Source organism: Triplophysa dalaica, chromosome 5 (genome assembly GCF_015846415.1).
Source record: "Triplophysa dalaica isolate WHDGS20190420 chromosome 5, ASM1584641v1, whole genome shotgun sequence".
Lineage (NCBI taxonomy): Eukaryota > Metazoa > Chordata > Actinopteri > Cypriniformes > Nemacheilidae > Triplophysa > Triplophysa dalaica.
The window spans coordinates 5714712-5734874 of NC_079546.1; the positions used below are offsets into that span (position 1 = coordinate 5714712).

General features: G+C 39.9%; 2 protein-coding genes across 2 annotated transcripts; one reads left to right on the forward strand and one right to left on the reverse strand.

Moving 5' to 3' along the window:
- Positions 1–18: 18 nt before the first annotated feature.
- Positions 19–8856, reverse strand: lemd3 (LEM domain containing 3). Its single transcript, XM_056748948.1, has 13 exons — positions 7463–8856; positions 5190–5230; positions 4827–4896; positions 3828–3904; positions 3539–3618; positions 3208–3353; positions 2984–3085; positions 2790–2892; positions 2314–2492; positions 2098–2179; positions 1900–2005; positions 1719–1797; positions 19–1546 (listed from the first exon to the last, which is right to left on the reverse strand). The coding sequence occupies exons 1-13, from the start codon at positions 8817–8819 to the stop codon at positions 1380–1382; spliced, it is 2589 nt and encodes an 862-aa protein (XP_056604926.1). The 5' UTR covers positions 8820–8856; the 3' UTR covers positions 19–1379.
- Positions 8857–9632: 776 nt separating this feature from the next.
- Positions 9633–19117, forward strand: wif1 (wnt inhibitory factor 1). Its single transcript, XM_056748668.1, has 10 exons — positions 9633–9863; positions 9962–10101; positions 11986–12094; positions 12300–12440; positions 14000–14095; positions 14944–15039; positions 16087–16182; positions 17298–17393; positions 17618–17713; positions 17995–19117. Exons 1-10 carry the CDS (start codon positions 9725–9727, stop codon positions 18123–18125), a joined length of 1140 nt encoding a protein of 379 aa, XP_056604646.1. The 5' UTR covers positions 9633–9724; the 3' UTR covers positions 18126–19117.
- Positions 19118–20163: the final 1046 nt, after the last annotated feature.

Here is a 20163-nt window from a genome sequence, read left to right on the forward strand (position 1 = left end):
CACTACACAAGAAAGAAAAACATTATTAATAAACAAGTACATTTTATTTACCTCATATCAACCCAAACTGCATCTGAACAAAAGCTGATAAATCTTTCTGTGATCCAAAATAGACACAAAGCAGCATGACATGCTCTCTGTTTATGAATGTGTCCCAGTACAAATCAGAGGATCGTCAGATCTCGACCGACAGGCTGGGACTGCAGCACAAGTGTGTACAAGGAAGTTCCAAAACAACTTCCATCCTTACAACGTCTCCTTTGGAATTTTTAGAAAGACTGGGGACATTTAAAAACAGCGACAGTTTGGAATTAAAATTTTCAAGATATGTGCATGGACAAAAAAAAGATAATATTTGCATCAATTATAATGGAGAAAGCATAACTTTTAAAATATAAACAACAGTAAATAATTATATACTTTAATATAATCAGGCTGTAACAACTGTGACTAGTGTTCAGAAACACAGCATTAAAAGGGAAAAGAACCAATGTTCATTACTCTTCCAAAGCTATGTCCAATACAACCATGTGGACGTTTCAGAACGCAGCAAAATCAGTGTAGTTATTCTGTTGGCAAGAAATGAACGACAGCTTATTACGATTTTAATTTTATACAGATGATTTTAACCACCACCATTCAATGATATATTTACAGCATCCCCTCTCTTGAGTGTGCGCATGCCGATCATGGACTAAAAAAACTACAAAAAAAAAAATGAAGAGGGAAAACAAACGCGAATACATAATCTAAAACATCCTCAGGAAAATAAACATCCACAATATATGACACAATTCAAAGCTTAAATATAGGCATACTTTAACCAGCACATGCAGCTATGTATAGCCCAACATAGCTCCTTGAAATTAAGGAGGGGAGTTAGTTGTGTAAAAACGCAGATGCTTGAGATCGAAAAAGACCGTTTGATCGCTCACATTTGTGTTTTTATATCGGAACAGAATTGGAAGCAATTTTGTGTCCTTGAAGACAGCGTATCAAAAAAGGACAAAGAAAACGCATTGAGAAAATGGAAATGGTCCACTTGCACCAAATATGGGAAAGAAAGCGGATCGTGGTGTCCACCTCTCCTAAACAAAGTTCTTGAAGGCCCGAGCAGCGCTCTTTCCACCAGATATACACCAGTGTCCACGTATCACTTGCTTTCCCCGATACCAACCGACATGGATAAAGAATAACAACAGCTCAGATGCCATTGCTTGCATATAGCTGACACAGGAGTTGACAGTGTGTACTCAAGTTGCCCTACTGTAAAAGCTCCCAAATGCGGTTCTCATTGGTGAGGAGGACGCAGGAGAAAGGAGCCTTGAATATAGCATAAGAGAGAGCAGTGAGGATGGTGGTGGTAGTCGGCACGTCCCTCAGGAGAAACACAGAGAGCTGGACGTGCTGCTTGATCGCTGGTTCAGGCGTGACATGCTGTTCATGCTGGAGCTGGTGGGCTTGAGGGGTGTGTTGCAGCCCAGGGCTTGCGGGAAACGCTGGTGGTAGCGATCAAGGCGCAGGTACTTTACCGTAACAAGCTTACCTAGAACGAAATACTACAGGTTGGATACTCATCTACTGAAATGAGGCGATTCTTAGCGATGAATGAAAATTACAGACAGAATCGAAAAATTATGTACTTGCATCAACCCAGAGTTGTCACATTGTTTTGCTCTTCTGATTCCGAGAGATTCTGATAATCAACATTCACTTACCATCAAACCAGGAGCCATGAAGTGCTTTGAAGGCTTTCCCAGAATGCTCTGCTGAAAGGCACTTCACGTAAACACAGCCCTAGACCAAATGAAAACATATAAAGGATTATTAAAACATCCACATATCGTTTATTCTAGACATATAAACCCAGAAAGCAAATTGACCACAGAAGACACAAACCTCTCTTGAGTTTTTGTCAACAGCTATGTGAACGATTCCATCATTCTCGCTGCATTTCTCCAAAATGGCTTCTTGAATGGCAAGGTGCCAGTTTTCCCCCTCTTCCCTGTTAAGTACAATAACGTAAATTCACTTATCGTCCAATCAAAATGCGTGTATCAATTCAAGGACACATTTGAGGGTTCTCTGCAAACTCACATTATAGGGTCGAACATGTTGCGAATCTTTAAGCATGGCGTTAAGCTGTTTGGCGGTGAATTTCTCCGGTCCAATGGAAAAGCTGCGAGAAACAACAAGCTAATTAAAATCTATGAAGGCACAAACTGGTCATTTTGATCTCTGATATGAAAGCTAGCATGTTTAACAGCACACCACGTTTGCCATAAATATCTGAATAAATGAAGCAAGTGTTACCTTTGCCTTGCCACACTTTGGAGGGCATGCTGGACATTTTATCAGGTGACATTGAGGGTTGAAGCCACCTCCACACCATGAAATCTGCCCCACCAATTCTCTGGGTTTCTGTACGAATGCGAGACTCATTGGCTGAGAGGAACGCAACAGCCCTGTCCCATACTCTCTTCATCTTTTTTCTGCGAAATTGACAAACAAATCTATTTTTTTCGACTTTGGTATTTGGAAATAAGTGGATTAACATTTTAGGAGAAGATTCTGCCAAATTCCGGAAACATGAAAAGGCCTTTGCGTTCCATTTTACTTAAGTAATGGAAAATATTTTACTGCAGTAAAACAAAATATTCAACGATTTTGTCCAGCTGGAACTGATTGGATTAAGAAATAAAGTCATTCAAAAATGGAACTGAAAATGACCTTTAATTTGCAGTTAATTTTAGCATTTCTTCATTCTGTCATTTTCAAAGATGGCATACCTGTCCTGAGGCATGACCAGAGAGTCACGGACATGAGGAATGGGCAAGTACTGCTGCAGGTCCTTGTTCTCCTGACTGGCCTCATTATGGCTCCTCATTAAATCTGGACAAATAGCAATCAAATGGATTTAAGGTTCTCATAACCCCTAATCACTGGATAAAACTTGTAATCTGAAGTGATGTGGTGGGCTTACCGATGATCCTCTCCACCATGTCATACATCTGCCTGGTTTCCTCTTCTTCTCTGCGCCATCTGTATTTCATATAATAGACCAAACCCCAAACTACAACGATGGCTTCAGAGAAACAGAATAAAAGGGGGAATATATGAAATTGCCTTCTCGCCGACACAAATCCAAACACAGGAAAACTGATCCCTGATCTGTTCTCTACATTTTACTAAAACCACAACAAGCACCTGCAAGGATGAGGAGAACTCTGTGGATGACGGTGAAGAAGGCCCGTCTGAAGCGGCAGAAAAAGGACATGCGGGGGTAGATGGACTCCAGCCGAGAGATGTCCGATATGTCCTCTATGGGTTCATCAGGGTTAGAACCAATCAACCTGCACAGAAAATGCATATATTTGGTGAACACACAAAACATACAGATAAAAGACTGAACATAACATCCTTATGGATATATACACTGTCCCTAATACATCATATATTCCTATTGGATCGGTCAAAACATTAAACAATTTATAAAAAAATTATAAACTTGTAGATAAAGTGTAGATATATTTCTTACCTTATTCCCACAACATCTTTGGTTTTAATGATCCATTCTAAAGACGTTTCAATCAAGTCTTCATAGGCTTTATTTTGGAGCTTAAAGGAAAAATGTTTTATTAAAACAGGCATTTTTCATATTTGCATAGCAACTAGTGCTACTTTTAAACATTCTACAATTCTGAGAAAGCGTCCATGTTTAATTCAATAAGACCAACCTTCTTTGAGTCGAATAAATAATTCAAGTCACCCTGAAAGCCTAAGCAGAGACAGCAACAAAAAATACAGGATCAAATAACCAAACAAACCTTGAGGTACTCGGAGGCTTCGCTGAAGGAGATACTTCTGTTTAAAGGATTGTTGGGATCCCCACAATCGTGTTCTCCTTTAAAGAAATAACAAGAATTCATTGTCTTAAAACTTTGAGCTTAGGGGACAGACCAGGGTGACCAACACCCCAAACACCAAATGTGGGACACCATTGAAAGGTAGCGCACAACTGTGATGTAACAACAGAATTAAAACATTTTTGTAAAAATCGTAGCTTATAAAATAATTTGTTATTCAGCCCATTTCAACTACATCATAATAAAGGCATAAATAAAATATGACATAACAAAATAACAATTTAAAGGCGATTTCAATTTAAGGTTCACTGTCTCTTTAAATTTTGAGAATAGATCAGATGGAGTTATGTTGTACACTTTGAAGATCTTTCTCTTTTAAATGTATTATTGTTAAATAATTAATTTCATGTATTGCAAATATTTTTATTCAAATTGCGTAACCACACCTATAGGCTAAACGCAGTTTCAAAGCCTCAAGATTTACAATGTTTCAGTGAAATTTTGACATGGGAGGATCGCCACCTGATCTACTGACAGACGTCGCAGCCTATTGATGACTAATAGATATCACTGCCGTATTCTCATACATTGGATAAAAGTCAGGCTTTAAAAAATAGTTGCGTTAGTACGAGCTCGTTGGACACTGGTGTGCACCGGGTTGGTACTTTTGACACAGCGCTGTTAAATACTAAAATAAACACTGCCGCAAAAGATTCTTCTGTGCGTTTCGGGTTAAAGAACGCGTTTCTTAATGTGACAACTAAAAACAACAGACTGATGAAAATGCGGGACTTTTTCTTAATATGCGACGTGCGGGACACGGGGTGAAAATGCTGTGCGGGACAACGCACAGAGGGACCGGTGGTCCACCTAGGACTGACACTAAAAACCATAAAGTTTCATCATTAGACGTATAAACGTCCTGTGATGTAAAGCGTGGATTTTAACTAGCACGCTCACCTGCGACATGGGCTAGATAGTCATGTAGAGAAAGGAGAAGGTTGAGGATGAGGTCTCTGTCTTTGACGTCCTGTTGAGGTAACATTAGTATGTAAAGAGCATGTTGGAGAATAATAAAATGGCTAAAACTTATATAATATAAATAAATTATTATATTTATTTTCTATTATTATATAAACACATAATAGTATATATATATACATATATAAATATTATTAATTACATCACTCAACCCTCTAGAGTGGAAATGTAGGCCAGATCATAAAAGAACCAGTATTGTTTTGATTGAAAGGGGACCTCAAATGATTCAGCCACCTAACTCAGTTTAAAACGTAGCAAACAACTGTCCAGACAGATACTTACATACTGCTCATTAAACTCAGGTCCAAACGGGTGGCTCTTAACTGACAGAGAGAAGAAAAAAGAGCATTACTCATCAGAAGGCTCAATCTTCTGTAGTCCAGTAGCAGCAGGGGTCTGTAGAAAAAATGATTACAAACGGCATTTCCTAACCATGCTGACAGACAGAGGGAGTGACTAGAGCAGAATCAGCTCAAGTCTCTCACATGTGGGAGTGACTGATGGTGAGAGCCTACCATCACCTTTCACACTTGACTCATTGTCTGAACATTTCTTTTCTATCCTTGCTCTAGTCCAGGCCCTGATTTATCAAAGTAAGGGCCCCGCATGTCTCAGTAACAGGTTCTATTTCGTCTGGGGTATCAAATGTGAGACGTCTGACGTCGTAAGACGTTTAATATCACAATCTCCGTAGGCAAGTAAAGTAAAAACTTTGAAAGTCAATAGAAGTAATTTCGTGTTCTTTCATTGCCTTGCAACAGCAGGGTCAAGAGCTTTGCATTGTGGGTAATAACATATAGTAGAACATCCAGGTGTAAATATAGAAAGTTTTCATATTGTGTGCCGTATTCTTCAGGTCTTTAATGCACAGAAGAATAAATCTATGTAACAGAGTTACATCAGTGTGACAGTCAGGCATTCAGACGACCAGAGAAGTCAGACTCTCTCTCTGGGCAGATTCCCCTGAGACACAGACAATTAGTCCGCTTTAGCTTGTCTGTGACCTAGATGTCTGCAACGTTCACTTCAGCCAAAGCCTTCTCCCCGAGAGACTGGCCATACCACAAATATACATTGTAATTCATCAGTCGCTTCCTCTCAAGAGACGCCTCTCGCTTCAAAAGCACTTCACTCCATTTAAACTGAGTGGCAGAACATGCGAGGCTCACAGACGTTGATTTTTCTCTTATCTGGGGGAAATGTTTCATAAGATAAATGCTGGCTCTCATATTATAGAGTGATTACAACACTGTAAGAGCGGCTAGGGGTATTTATCAAATTACTGGAAGCGCTCAGCACAGAAAATGTAAAATACATGTTACACACATGATGATTTTCTGAACACAATGTTTGTAGCTAATTTTTTCTGGAAAAATAAATAAGTGTGATTTTTAAATCTAAATTCTTACATTATCTTTTCATACTTTTCAGTTCCCCAGTCACAGTATTTTGGCCAAAGGTTAACCAGATACCTGCAATCGACCAGGCAGAGGGGTGGAACAGTTCTTTTTGACATGCCATGGAGCTCGCTCCTATTTTAATGAAAATACCTCTCTGTGTGTCATAAAGCTGCAGTGGCATGGGCCGTTTCCTGTCCAAGAAGGTGAAAATAGTCTGAGGCGATAACTGCTATGTAGATTAGAAATGTTTGCCTTACGAAGTCGCAGAAACAATGACAGGAACTGTGAGGAACTTTCTAAAGCATGATTCGTGACATTTAAGAAAACCACAAGCTCTATGATTTTGGTTAGCGAATCGGCACAGGCTACTATAATAAAGAAATGGGATTCATAAATCAATCGTTTCAATCATGTAAATTATTTTTATAGTATAATGGTATTTTTAAATACTAGAGTGCACCATCATCATGGTATATAAATATGAGTCGGGACATATCCAAGGATCGCTATAAAACTTCACTAAAACCCAAGAATGAAAACTCAGTCATCATTTTCTCACAAACTTATATGCTTCGTTTCTCCCGCAGAACACAAAAGAAGATATTTTGAAGAATTTTGGTAACCCAACAGCACTGGAGCCCATTCACTTCTATCATATGGACACAAAACCAATGGAAGTAAATGGGGTCAAGTTCACAACTTTTCTCAAAATCTCTTCTTTTGTGTTCTGCGGAAGAAAGTCACACAGGTTTGTAATGACAAAAGGGCGAGTAGATGATGACAGAACTTGTTATTTTCAGATAAACTATCACTTTAAGGATATGCATGGTTGTTAAAGAATTGGCCCAATGAAAGAAAAAAAAACCCAAAACCCATGAGAGACATTCAAATGGATATAAGGATACAATGGCCATAATGGTAATTGGTTTTAAAGGAGACTATGAGTTTCTGTGGGTCTCTACTGGTAATGTATTGGGGTACACTGGTGGGATGTCATCCGGTGGGTGGAAACGAATACAACACAATTAAATCGTACTTAAATAAGGTCAAAACCAAAATTTGAATGGTTGGATTGAGAAGGATATATATAAAAAGCTGATTTTCCATTATGTAATTACACATTACACATTACTGTTCCTACACTTTGATACTCACCGGCAACATCCGTCTCTGAGATGCTGGAGCCCCGCATCCGCAGATACATGAGGCCCAGGATCACGAAGAACAAGCAGGCGGCCGTCAGGAGGATCATTGACAAGTAATGCGCGCTGAAGCCCCCGGTGGCGGACACCTCCTCTCGTTTAAACTGCTGCAGGAGCTCGTCCTCCGGGACCGTCGTGTGCTTGGGCTTAAGGGATGAGGAATGACTGTAGGAGTGATTCGAACCGGTGTGGTTCGAGTGGTTCGTACGGTAGGTCGCAGGCAGACCGGTGTAAGAGGAAAACCGCGGTCTTAGCCCGATACTAAACCTACTACTGCTGCTGGAGGGCTCGTCATCCCCGTTGTCGAGGTGGTTCTTCGTAAAAGCAGACGGGCTGCTGGTACCGTCGTCCACGGAGAACAACATTGACTGTTTCGGGTAGTTGTGGCTAAGGAAGCCTGCCCCAAACTCCATCGGTTCCTTATCTTCGCCCTCCTTCATGTCTCGGCTGCTAAAGTCCGGAGTCTTTTCCGAGCCCCGGGCGCTTATATACGGGGAAGAGAAAGATGATTTAGGCGGACTGTGTCTGGAAGTTAAACGGCGGGGACGGTCTCGATCGCCCTCTTCCTCCTCCTCCTCCTCCTCGTCGGAATCGGAGTAATCCTTGACTAGCTTACTACTATTACTACTAACGTTACTCAATACGTAAAACGTCTTATTCCCGTTTATAGCCCGGCTGTTAGTCTCCGTCTCCTCCAAATTGTCGTTAGGCTCGCCGTAGTCTCTACCATCAGCATCTATACTGGACTTAGCCCACCATGGAGACCCCGATGAGCTTTTTCTGTCCACGGATAACCCGAGAGAGTATCTGTGTTCGCTCCTGCGAGAGGCGGCGGGTGTTCCCGCGGGCCTGATGGGTGTCTGTAAAGCGGATCCGCGGTCTCTCCTGCTGGCGCTGCCGACGTTCGGGCCTGCCTTCTTCTGAGGCGCCTCCACGTCCGACTCGTCCGAGCTGAAGCCCAGGACGAACTTTCCGGTTCTGTCTGTCCTGCGCTTTTCGTTCGGCGTCGGTCGTCCGCCGGCGCTCCGACGCGTGACGTCACTGCCCGGTGGCCTGGCGCTTAATCCCGGAGCTCGCGCCGCGGCGTTACCGCTACCGCTGCTACTGCCGCCGCCGTTGTTGCTGATCGTCCCGGTGCTGTTGCGCGCTTTCCCGCTCCGGGATCCTCGCGATTGTGGCTGCTCCTCTCGCAGCTTTTTCAGTTTCTTCAAATACACCGGTCGCGTGTTCTCCGTCACCGGGCCGGGTGTAAAGCCGAGTCGTTTTAATTCAGAGAAAAGCTCCTCATCCGTTAGCTGTGCAGACGCCATCTTTGCACGAAAAACGCACACAGCGAACTACGGCGGAAGTGACGTTGAAGTAAGCGGACAGGCGGCCAGCTTTAAAGGAAAAGCGTTTTTTTGTTTATGTATCCATTCTTTTTTGTTTTTTTCTCCCAATTTTTTATTTCCTTTTTTAAGTACATCTTATGTTTTAGGGTGATTTACAAAGTCTGCATTTTGTCAATATTAACTTCTCTTATAGGCCCTACCTGCAACATACATTTCATTGAGACCTAACCAGCACGAACCACCAGAGAGCGTTTGGTGTCCAGCCCAGGAAATTGCTGTAAAGAATGTGGCAAAAATAAAATAACTAAAATACTAAAAAGAATGTTGTCTTTATTATTGTTCAATTTCGTAGCCTTATAATCTTTTCAACAGGTTCATCAAATCATTACACATCACAAATGATATATTATATTTTATAGATTATATTTTTATAAACGTATGAATTTTAACAGATACACACGTTGGGTTTTGCTCTTCTTTTCTTAATTGATTTATATTTCATGTATATGTCAAATACAAAAGTTTGGTTATAAAATACATTTACTTGGTTATAAAAGAGTATAGGCCTACTTAAGAGCATGTAAGATAAGATCATTTACATATTTGCTTATCACGTTGTTTAATGTTTAATAATGTTATAAGAAAAGTATTTTGTAGGCTAATCATGGATGATAGACTCGTTTGGCGTTCCACCATGCCACCTCGTGGCGAGATATGTAAATTGCAATGGTTAGTGCGTTCAAGTAGCCTGCGAAACAGTGCGCTCGAATCATTCTGTCAATACAAGACTTGCTTGCGACACAGTTTGTAGTGCACGGGACTGAAGCAAGAACGGAGATCCAACAAACCGGAGTATTCATATCAACCCACTGATAAACCAAGGGATGGCTTCCACGACGCCTGCTGTTCAGCTGCACTTTAAAACGTGCCTTTTACTTTTTGGGGCTCTTTTAATCGAAGCTGCCCCTGAGCAAGGGAGCCTGTACATGTGGATCGATGCCAATCAAGCAAGAATATTAATTGGTAACGGGGCAATAGCATTTGAATGAATGAACTCTATACTGAAAAATGTAAAGTAAAAAATCAAAAGGCTTGTGATTGCTTAATGTTTTATCCTGTAGGTTTTGAAGAAGATATTTTAATTGTCTCCGAGGGCAAAATGGCACCATTTACACACGACTTCAGGAAAGCACAGCAACGGATGCCAGCAATACCTGTCAATATCCACCACGTTAACTTCACCTGGCAAGCCACTGACCAGGTACGGTGCCACTTTGTTTTGCAAGTTGCAATCCTGTGTCAAGTTTTGTACAGATTATTGTTGTATAGAGTCTACTTGGTGTTTGTTTGTAAAAAATAGATACATATCAAGGATGTTTTTCATGTTTTTGAAAACATTTAGACATAAATAATTATTCTAGAAAACTACTTACACTACTTTTAAGTAATACCTCCCAGCTATATGCACGAACCGTATATTGAAATGTATAGGGTATGTATGTGTGAACATTTTGGACCTATAAAGAATAACATTGAAGTGCATCCCAAATTCTGAAACATAGCAGGGGCCTAAATACTTTGTTGAGTGAACTTTATATTTTATTTAAGTTTATTCCTACAAATTAACACAAAGTTTCTCGAGCTTGTAGTGTACAACAAATCCAGTCTTGACCAAATTAGGCCACGGGTTTCTCTTATCTTTTGAAAACCAGCGTTTCCAACTCTTGCGGTATTTTGCGTCTTGGTGTTGCAACGAAGCGCACCGCGGATCAAAGCGCGGGACCGCATCGTGAGCGCGCCTCCTCATGCATGTGCCAAACATCTGGCCAGCCATCACTACACTGAAAACACGCGTGCCAAAACCTGCACTTTATTGTAAAGGGGAAAGTTTTGTTGGGTTGTTATTGCTTGTTGATCGTCTTTGTTTGTCGTTATGGTTTTGGCATGGTCTATACAAAGCAGTGTTGAAACAAAGTTAGGCTTTATTTATTGCGTTATTTATTTATTTGTATTGCAGCACTTACTCTATGATTAAGTTACAAGTAATGACAGCATATGGAAAGGCCATCCCACAAAAAATAATTTATAAGATTTTGTAATAGAGCAAATGTTTTCCATGCTCTGGTTTAATTATATCGTTTCATAAACTCAACAGATTTATAGTCAAGTAATAATATAACATGGTGTTTTATGTTTATTCGTCATGTCCAACTATACACCTTTAATTGCACTGGCAATTGTTTTTATAATAAACTTAATAACATCACTGAATACATAAACTCATTATGGATTGTCTGCTGAATGGCTCTCTGTGACATTTACACGTTTGCACGTATAGATCTTAATATCTGAATGTGACGTCATATTGTTAAAAAAGTTAAAATAACTGTTCAGAAATCTCTCCTGACAAATGATCCATCTGTGCACACCAGGATCATAATCTGTGAAGAGCACACTGACTTGGTGAAAGAGATGCAAAAAAGAGAAATTTAAAAACCAAGGGGAGGGATAGGGAGAAAAAGAGAGGACCCGCTCTGTCCTGGCCTCTGTTAGCGCTCACTTCAAAGACAGCCGCTGAGGGTTTAGAACAAAGGTCCCCGACATAAAAGCCTGGCGGCAAGAGTTATCTATGTTGGTTATTGCCATTCAGCTATAGGATTAGCTAAACTCTCCACACAGCTTGTGTACTTTTCCCTTCATCAAACGCTGGCCAGCTTTTACACTCAAATCTAGAGACCAGAAAAAGAGGGAAAGGGAGAAAAAGAGCCGTCTGCCTTGCTTTCATCTCCTTTTGGGACCGTTTTTTTGTGGGCCGTGTGTTTTGCCTTCCCATCATGGCTGTCTTCACAAGTGTGTTCTCAAAGGGTCGAGGTCATCCGTTCTTTTGGGGGAAATTGATTGCCCTGCAAACGTAAAGGAACGGTTCACCCTAAAATGACAAATTCTGTGATTACTTTGTTGACCCTTGTTACTTTTGAAACTCACATTTATTACATTTCCTTGCAGAAGTACTTCTTTGCAATGCAAAATGTTTTTTTAAAATAGCAGAATGTCCAATTTCCCACTTTTATTTATTATAATCAACGTTTTGATTTTCATTGAATCACCTATTTCCCATATGTCGTATCTCTCGTTTTTCTTTTAGGCAGAATACTTCTATGAGTTTCAGACGCTGCGCTCATTGGACAAGGACATTATGGATGACCCTACTGTCAATGTTCCCTTCTTAGGGTCAGTGCCGCACAAAGCTTCAGGTCTGCTTTCATTTTTTCATTCATTCAGATTTTTTTTAACTTTATTTATGGAATTCATTATTTCAAATTATACGTTTATTTCACTCATTGCTAAAGTTTAGTCATTACTGTAGTTGTAATGGGTTTTGATCATTTTCTGGTGTAACGCCAGATAGAAACATGACTCTTTGATGCTTAGTTCATCAAACGGGTTTTGTCTTCTCAGTGGTCCAGGTGGGCTTCCCGTGCCTAGGGGATCAGGATGGTGTCGCTGCGTTTGAAGTGACCATCCTGGTAATGGATGCTGGTGGAAACATCATTCTGAGGACACCACACCAAGCTATCTTCTTCAAGACTTGCCAGAGAGGTGAGTTTGTCATCCAACCTTGGATGGTAATATTAATCAAAATTGTCAAGTGGTTAGATATTTGTTTCTGAAACGAGATAACCTGGGAGTACATTTCCCCAAGGTTTCTAATGACTTTGAGATAATTTCTAGGTGAAAACGCCTACAGGAATACATTAGCTGTAATGCACTTCTAGAGAAAACATTTGTGAAGTAATGTGCCCAAATCTCATCTACCTATTGAACAAAACAAGACGCAAGATATGAACTACTTTTCCTGAGATACAAATGAAAATGTTTTGTCTCCTCATCTCTCTTTTTTAAAGGGTAGCATGAACCTTAGTCGGTGAGAGAGGGAGATCATGGTATGGTTGACTCTCAACCTCACCCACAAAGCCATCGCTGGCTCATGAGGTCATGTGAATTCTGCCAGCTGCAGCCCTTTAGAATGAGCGTGTTATGTTTTTCTCTGATCCCCCCTCTTCTCACAGACACTAACCTCACGGTGTTGCATTCCCCTACACACCCTTTTCCACCCCTCTCCATTCGGTGTGGAGACTTCACAGATCAAATGGTCCATCTGTGTGAAGCCACCCCGTAGGGAGGAAGCAAAGTGTTTCCTAGTGACAGCTGAGGGTCCCTTAATCACTTGTACCCACAAGTTGTTTTTTTAACATGCGCGGCTGCTTGAATTTCGCTCAAAGGAACTTAAATCCTAGCACATGGCTAACGCAGTTTGAAGGAACAGGTCACCCTAAAATAATCTTCATTTCTTCTGTGGAGCAAACATGAGACCCTGGACGGGAAAACCATTCTTATATTTTTGCATAATCTGAAAGCTGAATACATAAGATTTCTATTGATGTATGAGTTGTTAGGGTATGACAATATCTGGATGAGAAACCACTTAAAACACAATCTAAAAGTGCAAAAAATCTAAATATTGAGAAAATTGCCTTTGAAGTTGTAAATCAGGGGCACTGTGGCAGGCCATCCACTCACAAAAATAAAGTTTTTATATATTTAAGTTCTTCATGGAACATGATCTTTACTTAATATCCTGATAAAAATGAATCATTATGACTCATAAAATGTATTTGTGTCTTTTACGAAAAATGATCCCGGGCTACTTAAGACTGGTTTTGTGATCCAGTACCACATAGAAGAAAAGATACTTTTTTCAATGCAATTACAATTAATAGAGACGGAAGCTGCGGGAAGGCTTTCCCAAAACATCTGCATGGATGTTGCATTGAATGAACCCTGACTAAACCAAACTGCAACTTACAATGAATTCCAATGAAACATCAATAGCTCGTATTACTCCATATCTGTTCTACATTGTACTTTACAGAGTTGTTGACATTGTGGTTTCACCTCAAAGCCTCAAAGAGTTTTTTTTTCTGTCTTTATATGCTGCTTTGAAGGAAATGCTGTTAAAGAGTTCATTGGCCTTTGTCTTGGAATTTGATGTCCTTAAAGTGGTGCCGAAAGGGAGTAAGTTATAGGAAGTTTGGTGAGGATTAAAAAAGAAAAGGAAAAAGTCTCACCGTGTTGTCTTTCTTCTTTCTCGTTTGAAGCAAAGTGCCCCGGCGGTTGTCGCAATGGAGGCTTCTGCAACGAGAGGCAAGTGTGCGAGTGTCAGGATGGTTTTTACGGCATTCACTGCGAGAGAGGTAAATCATTTTTTTAACGCACATGTCTAGTTATTTATGCTTATTTACATATTGGAGTTTAGATCAATAGCTTGGCCTCACTGGATCTCCAGAGGGTCTAAAAGCATACCTGCGACAACACATCCCTATGAAAACCAGATGTAAGGAGTGCACCACAAACAGATTCATGAAAAATACACAATGGAAATGTGTTCTGCAAGACAAACTTCCTTTGAAAACTGATGAACGTGTATAGTTTATTATAATGATGATTATACTCAACCTCAGGGCATGAAATCCCAAAATGTCTCGTGCAAATTACAAAGCATGGTAAAGCCTGAGTTCGTTTTTTGTTGAAAAAAATTACTGAGCAGGTTTGCAGGCATAAACATGTGTTTTTCATCTATTTACAACTTTAAAGAGCGGTTTACAAAAAAAGACGTTAAAAATGTTTTCAATATCCTCTTTGTAGTGCTGCTGTGTTTGTACCTAAACCACTTCCACAAAACACCTTTCATCCAACATAGTTTCTGGCTGATTGGTTTTTGCCCGCACAGCTGCCAAAACCACCAGGTTGTGAGCTGTGCATATCAAAAACCTGCAGCCCGATATAAACTTACACATATATTAACCGTACCCATGTGATTTCTCATGTTTTTAACTTTACTTTAATGATGTACTGAAATTGTTTATTTTGCAAAAGCTTGTAGAATATTAAGTTTTCCTTTGCATTCGTATCATTTGGATCAAAGGCTGATGACGTACAAAGCGAATCAAAGCACATGAAATCGAATATTAGATAAACACTATAAACAAGCAAACCAAATAGCTCCAAAAGTAACAGGAATTGGTTTCTGCTCTCTTTTAAGCTCTGTGCTCCCCCAGATGTCTGAATGGTGGTCAGTGTATGAGCCCGGGTGTGTGTATATGTCCTCCTGGTTACCATGGATCCAGCTGCGAGAGAGGTTTGTTTGTGAGACGTTTGAACACAGTTTTCTATAAGTTGCCTTTACGTTTCTTCCGTAGATATTATAGACGGTTTCATCAGACGCACGTGAATGGCCCGAAGTTAACTTCCGGTCTGAGTTTGTTGATCGGTCTGGCTAGTAGCTAATAATATAACAATTTATATTTTATTTTTATATATATTATTTATATAATATTGTATACAGAAATTATTGGTTAGCATCAGAAATAATCTGGGACTTTTTTGGGCATGTGTACCGGAAGTTTGGGCCTCAAAAGCGTGCATGCGCCGTAACATTTATGTTGTTTTCTAAATACTGCAGGACTAGTTAGATTCGTACAGTATTTCTTAGTATAGTAACAATTCTGTAGTAGGACAATTCCGTGAAAATATCAACCTGACCACAAAAATGTTTGTAAAGCATTTGTTTCATGTTTAGTGCATGATTTTTAATAGTCAGGTAAGTGCCATTTTAAGTATTGTCACATCCATAACGCTACATAACCCTCATAAATTGAAACATAAAAATGAATATGAAGTAACTATTTTATGTTCTATAAAGAGGAATCCCTTTGGGATTGTGAATTTTATTTTACAGAAATCCATCAAAGTTTATCGCCTACCAAAAAGGGAATCCTTTTTTTGTAACATCCATAACGCATGTTTATTTCCCTTTTTTAAATATGTATATTTTTTCATAGATTGACATTTTTTGATTGTTAGACTCTATCAACAAGGGTTCAGTAAAATATGAACAGATGGTTCAATATAATCGTAACAATCTTATGTCACATCCATAATGCAAAATGTCACGTCCATAACGCTGAAATTCCCCAGTATTGTAACATTCTTTTATACTATAGTAGCAATACTGAACACAGTCAATGATACAAAGTCATAACAGGAATGCAAACAAAGTTAAACAAAGAAAGAATTAAAAAATAGCACGACGAACCAAACCAAATCAGATTAGATTAGATTGTTATTACTCTTGCAGTAAGTGACACTTTTAATCGACAGAGTCTGTTTTTGACTGCATTAACAGCAAACTGCAGCATCACCTGCTTGAATGGAGGAACGTGTTTCCATCCCGGAAAATGTGTCTGCGCCGCTGGCTTTGAGGGGATCCGCTGTGAGCTCAGTGAGTTTAGCAACATGTTCCAAACTGAATCATCATTTACATTTTTTAATTGGCAGACGCTTTTGTCAAAAGTGCAAAGTATGTATAAAGTATGCATGTTACCTTGGGTATTGAACAGACACATATAAGAGCATTACGTTACATCTGGTATAAATATACAATCAATATTATCATAAAAGCAGATTAAAAATGTGTAAACGTTGTGACACACCCTAATTAAATGAAATAGTTATAAACTCCTATTAACCTCCAATTACATCTGTTATCCTTTCAAAGGGAAAGCATGCGTTGTTATTCTTTGGTTGTAATGGGCTCATTTCCACAAATTGCCCTCAGAACAGTTTTCAGAGTAAACAAGTGTGTTCTCATAGTGGTGTTAAATGGGACAACACCTATGTGGGCAAACACAGGATGTACTGCAGTTGTGTTGTCACCCTGATCACTAAAGAGCCCCTTGTGAGCTCATAAGGTTTTCATGACCATTAGAGTAAGAGGAAATGCTTCTTGCATGCGTTTTTGGTGTCATAAATCCCATAACTTAATCCTACATTTGATCTCTTATTCTTCAAAGACACGGTTCATGATGGCAATCAGGCGTGGCTTTACATCACATACCCGCTGCTTGATATAAAAAGGGAGAAAATTGAAAACATTCAAGTCAAATCGAATGCTTCATACTGTTAGACCAGTTGTTGCTCTCTGATTCACAGAAGTATCATGTTCTCTATCAAAACATGCGCAGACATACACGTCCGGGGTCTCAGTGAAGTCCTCCCTTTGTGTATTACCATGGGTGTTGATTTCAGTGATTTGTCAAAGAACAAAGCACACACTGACATTCGCTTGCATATGCAGGTGCGAAAAGATCCGCAAGGATTGAGAAAGTGTATTCTCATTTACTTTGCTGTACATTATCATAGCCAAAACATCACAGAACTTTGCTTTACCTTTGTTATAAAAAATACATTTAAACAAAACAAGATCATGGGTTATAAATAAGATTTGTAAAATGGATTTTTTTAAACAAATTCAACAAAGACCAAAATCTTTTGATGACTCACACTGACTGCACTGACTCATTTTTTGTCCAATCAAATGCTCTCATTAATCCACAGGTAAATGTCGGCAGCCTTGCAGAAATGGGGGCAAATGCATAGGAAAGAACAAATGCAAGTGCAGTAAAGGTTACCATGGAGAACTGTGCTCTAAAGGTAAGCTTAACCCGATTTGGCACAAGAATATCTATGTAGATATCAAAAGAACATGCGTCCTTGTGACATTATAGCTACTGCATAATAAATGCACTGTACAAAAAAACGAACCATAGGTGACTGATCGCACCCTAAACCTTCCACTAAGGCCGCAGGCTTAGTGAACACGTGATACGTTTCCAAGACTAAACAGTGTCTGTGTATGTCTGTGTATGTGTGTGCAGCTGTCTGCGAGCCCAGCTGTGGAGCACACGGGACCTGCGTAGAGCCCAACAGGTGTCAGTGCAGGGACGGATGGCATGGACGTCATTGTAATAAGAGTGAGTAAAGCAAGATCTCACAGCCCCTATTCCTAAATCCCAGATGACAAATGACACCTGAAAACGGATTAAAATGAGTAATCTGTTGTTATGCCATATAGCCGGAGGAGACTTTCATAGAACTGATCCCAAAAAGTGTTTCTGTCAACGATTTCTGCCTGCATTTATTACTAAATCTATTACTTCACTAACTATGGTGTTACAATAGAGTTTTGGACATGTAACATGGTGGCACCGTGAAGTCTAACCATTGTTGGACCATTGTATCAATGTTTCTTCAGGATTTCGCGGCACGGTTTCCAACAACCAGCGGGTCTCTGGTCCCAAGCACAAGTCACAGCCTGCGGCTGCAAGGGACACCGTGGAATCACCCGACTCCAGCCAACCCTCAGAAACCAACTATGTGGTTTAAGCCCCTAAATTTTGGCCGGCGGTGTCTGGCCACCTCCTCCCATTTAACGTCGTCTTCCTCAGTCCAAAGCTTTCATCCTCCACTTCCGATCCCCGTCAGTTCCAACGCGAAACTCCCGAACCGGCTGCGAGATGTTTGCGTAGCACGGTCACAGTGTCTTATTTTACCGCACTAGTTCCTTTGATATAATATCTCCCACAGTTACCCTTCATTAAGCTTCTGTACTGCATTAACAGAGAGGGGAGTGAGTCATTGCGTGTTTGTCTAGCGGGGCGAGCGTCTGTGATGTGTGCGAGTAGCCCTGTAGTTCAGCTTCAAATGTGGCGGTGAATCAACAGAACTTCTGTGTGTCTATCCGGCTTTTCACTGGACCGTAATTGCCATGTTTGTACGCTGCTCGAGGTTTCTTCGAATTACTTATTTTGTAAACATGTTGTTGTCGCTGCCTGTAATGCCGCTTACTTTTTTCATTTGAATTACAGTGTCGTAGCTGGAGAGATTTCCCGAACAAGTACTTGTGTAACAACAGTCTTTCTAGAATATGTATCTTATTTGTGTTATGTAAAATTAAAATATATAGAGATTATATATGTAGTCAAACATTAGTGTAGTCTGACTTTTAGTGTATATTGTTACAGCTTTCATAATTATGTATAACAATTAATGGTGCTTGTTTTTTATAAACATAAAGCCAAAGTCTTCCTTTTTCATCCAAATTACATTTTGCTTTACAGAAAATAAAACCTCCCACAGTTTTCGAGACAACGTATTCGCTGCCTAACAATTGTCTGTACAGCGTAATCATTTTTTAAACCTGTAATCTGTTATTTTTTGTTAAAAATAAACAAAATCAGTCATTTAGCAACTACATAAAAGTCTGTATTGAGGATTTTGTTACAGTGTCATGGAAAATGTCAGTTTGGCATCATTTGACCCAAACCCACATAAAGGTTATTATGTAAAGTAACCTGCAATTTCATGTTTTAAACAGAGATGGCGATATAGAGGCAAATGTTACAGATTGCAGTCCTAAATTTGTGAAATTCCATCATTTGGTCCACATGGTTTGAAAGGCCGCATAAAACAGGATTGTAAAATCCAGAAATCAGGCCAGACTTCTGTAGATTCTCTGACTCCGTGTGCGCTGGCAGAAGAATAAAAAAATCATTTTTGCGTTTTGTATTTAGCGTCTTATCTTCGCTTTTAAAATGTGATAATCCAATTTACTTGTACTTTGCTAACTACACACATTTATCTCATTAATTTGCCTTTATCGTTGTGTTCTAGCTGGAGTCCATGTTTCAGACAGACCTATGACCTTCCAGTTGAGTAACACTGCTTAAGAGAGTTCATTCGCACATCACGGCAATTAACCTTGGCTCATCTTTTATGGCCCGAGGTGAAAATAAACAAGCGCTCGGGTGATTATTTGTACTGGTCCGCATCAAGTAGCAGCACGGCCCACCATGATCGCACCCCGTGCCCAAGGGATGCACACTAAGTTGCCACGTCAGGTCATCTTTCATGTGGAAAATAAAACAACAACACTACCTGGAATCCCAAAAATGCACCAGGCGAATGAAATGGCGGTAACCATGGAAACAGTCTTTTTTGAGGCGTTCGATATTGTCCTATGGTATTCGTTTAACATCTGGTAACTTGCACAAAACAGGTGCGGGCGATGTGGAAACAGGTATTTTCCATTTGCATCTGGCTCTAGGCACTGAGGAGGTTTCAGTCTATTGAATTCGATTTAAATATTTTCGCAATTACAGTTACATCTATTTTTATTACATATACCTGTAATTTTTGTGGTTGATATGCCTGAAAGCAAATGTTCTATTCAATCCTAGCCAAATAAGACAAGCTTCTGAAGGCCCTAGCCGAAGCAGAAGCCAGTCCAGAAGGTCTAAATTCTCCTGTGGTGTGCTGGAGAATAGAAGAACCAACAAAAGCAACAATCACATTGTGCCCACTGTGCCAAAAGGTTCTCGCCATTGTTCCAACCAACGGAGAAGGAATGAGAGCAGGACATCAA

Coding starts and splice junctions, on each gene's coding strand:
- lemd3 (XM_056748948.1), bottom strand. CDS start 8,819: ATGGCGTCTGCACAGCTAACGGATGAGGAGCTTTTCTCTGAATTAAAA. Junction 3,086..3,207: donor AGTTCTCCTCATCCTTGCAG/GTGCTTGTTGTG, acceptor GTTTCTCTGAAG/CCATCGTTGTAGTTTGGGGT. Junction 2,006..2,097: donor AACATGTTCGACCCTATAAT/GTGAGTTTGCAG, acceptor TGTACTTAACAG/GGAAGAGGGGGAAAACTGGC.
- wif1 (XM_056748668.1), top strand. CDS start 9,725: ATGGCTTCCACGACGCCTGCTGTTCAGCTGCACTTTAAAACGTGCCTT. Junction 9,864..9,961: donor TCAAGCAAGAATATTAATTG/GTAACGGGGCAA, acceptor TTTATCCTGTAG/GTTTTGAAGAAGATATTTTA. Junction 10,102..11,985: donor CCTGGCAAGCCACTGACCAG/GTACGGTGCCAC, acceptor TTTTTCTTTTAG/GCAGAATACTTCTATGAGTT.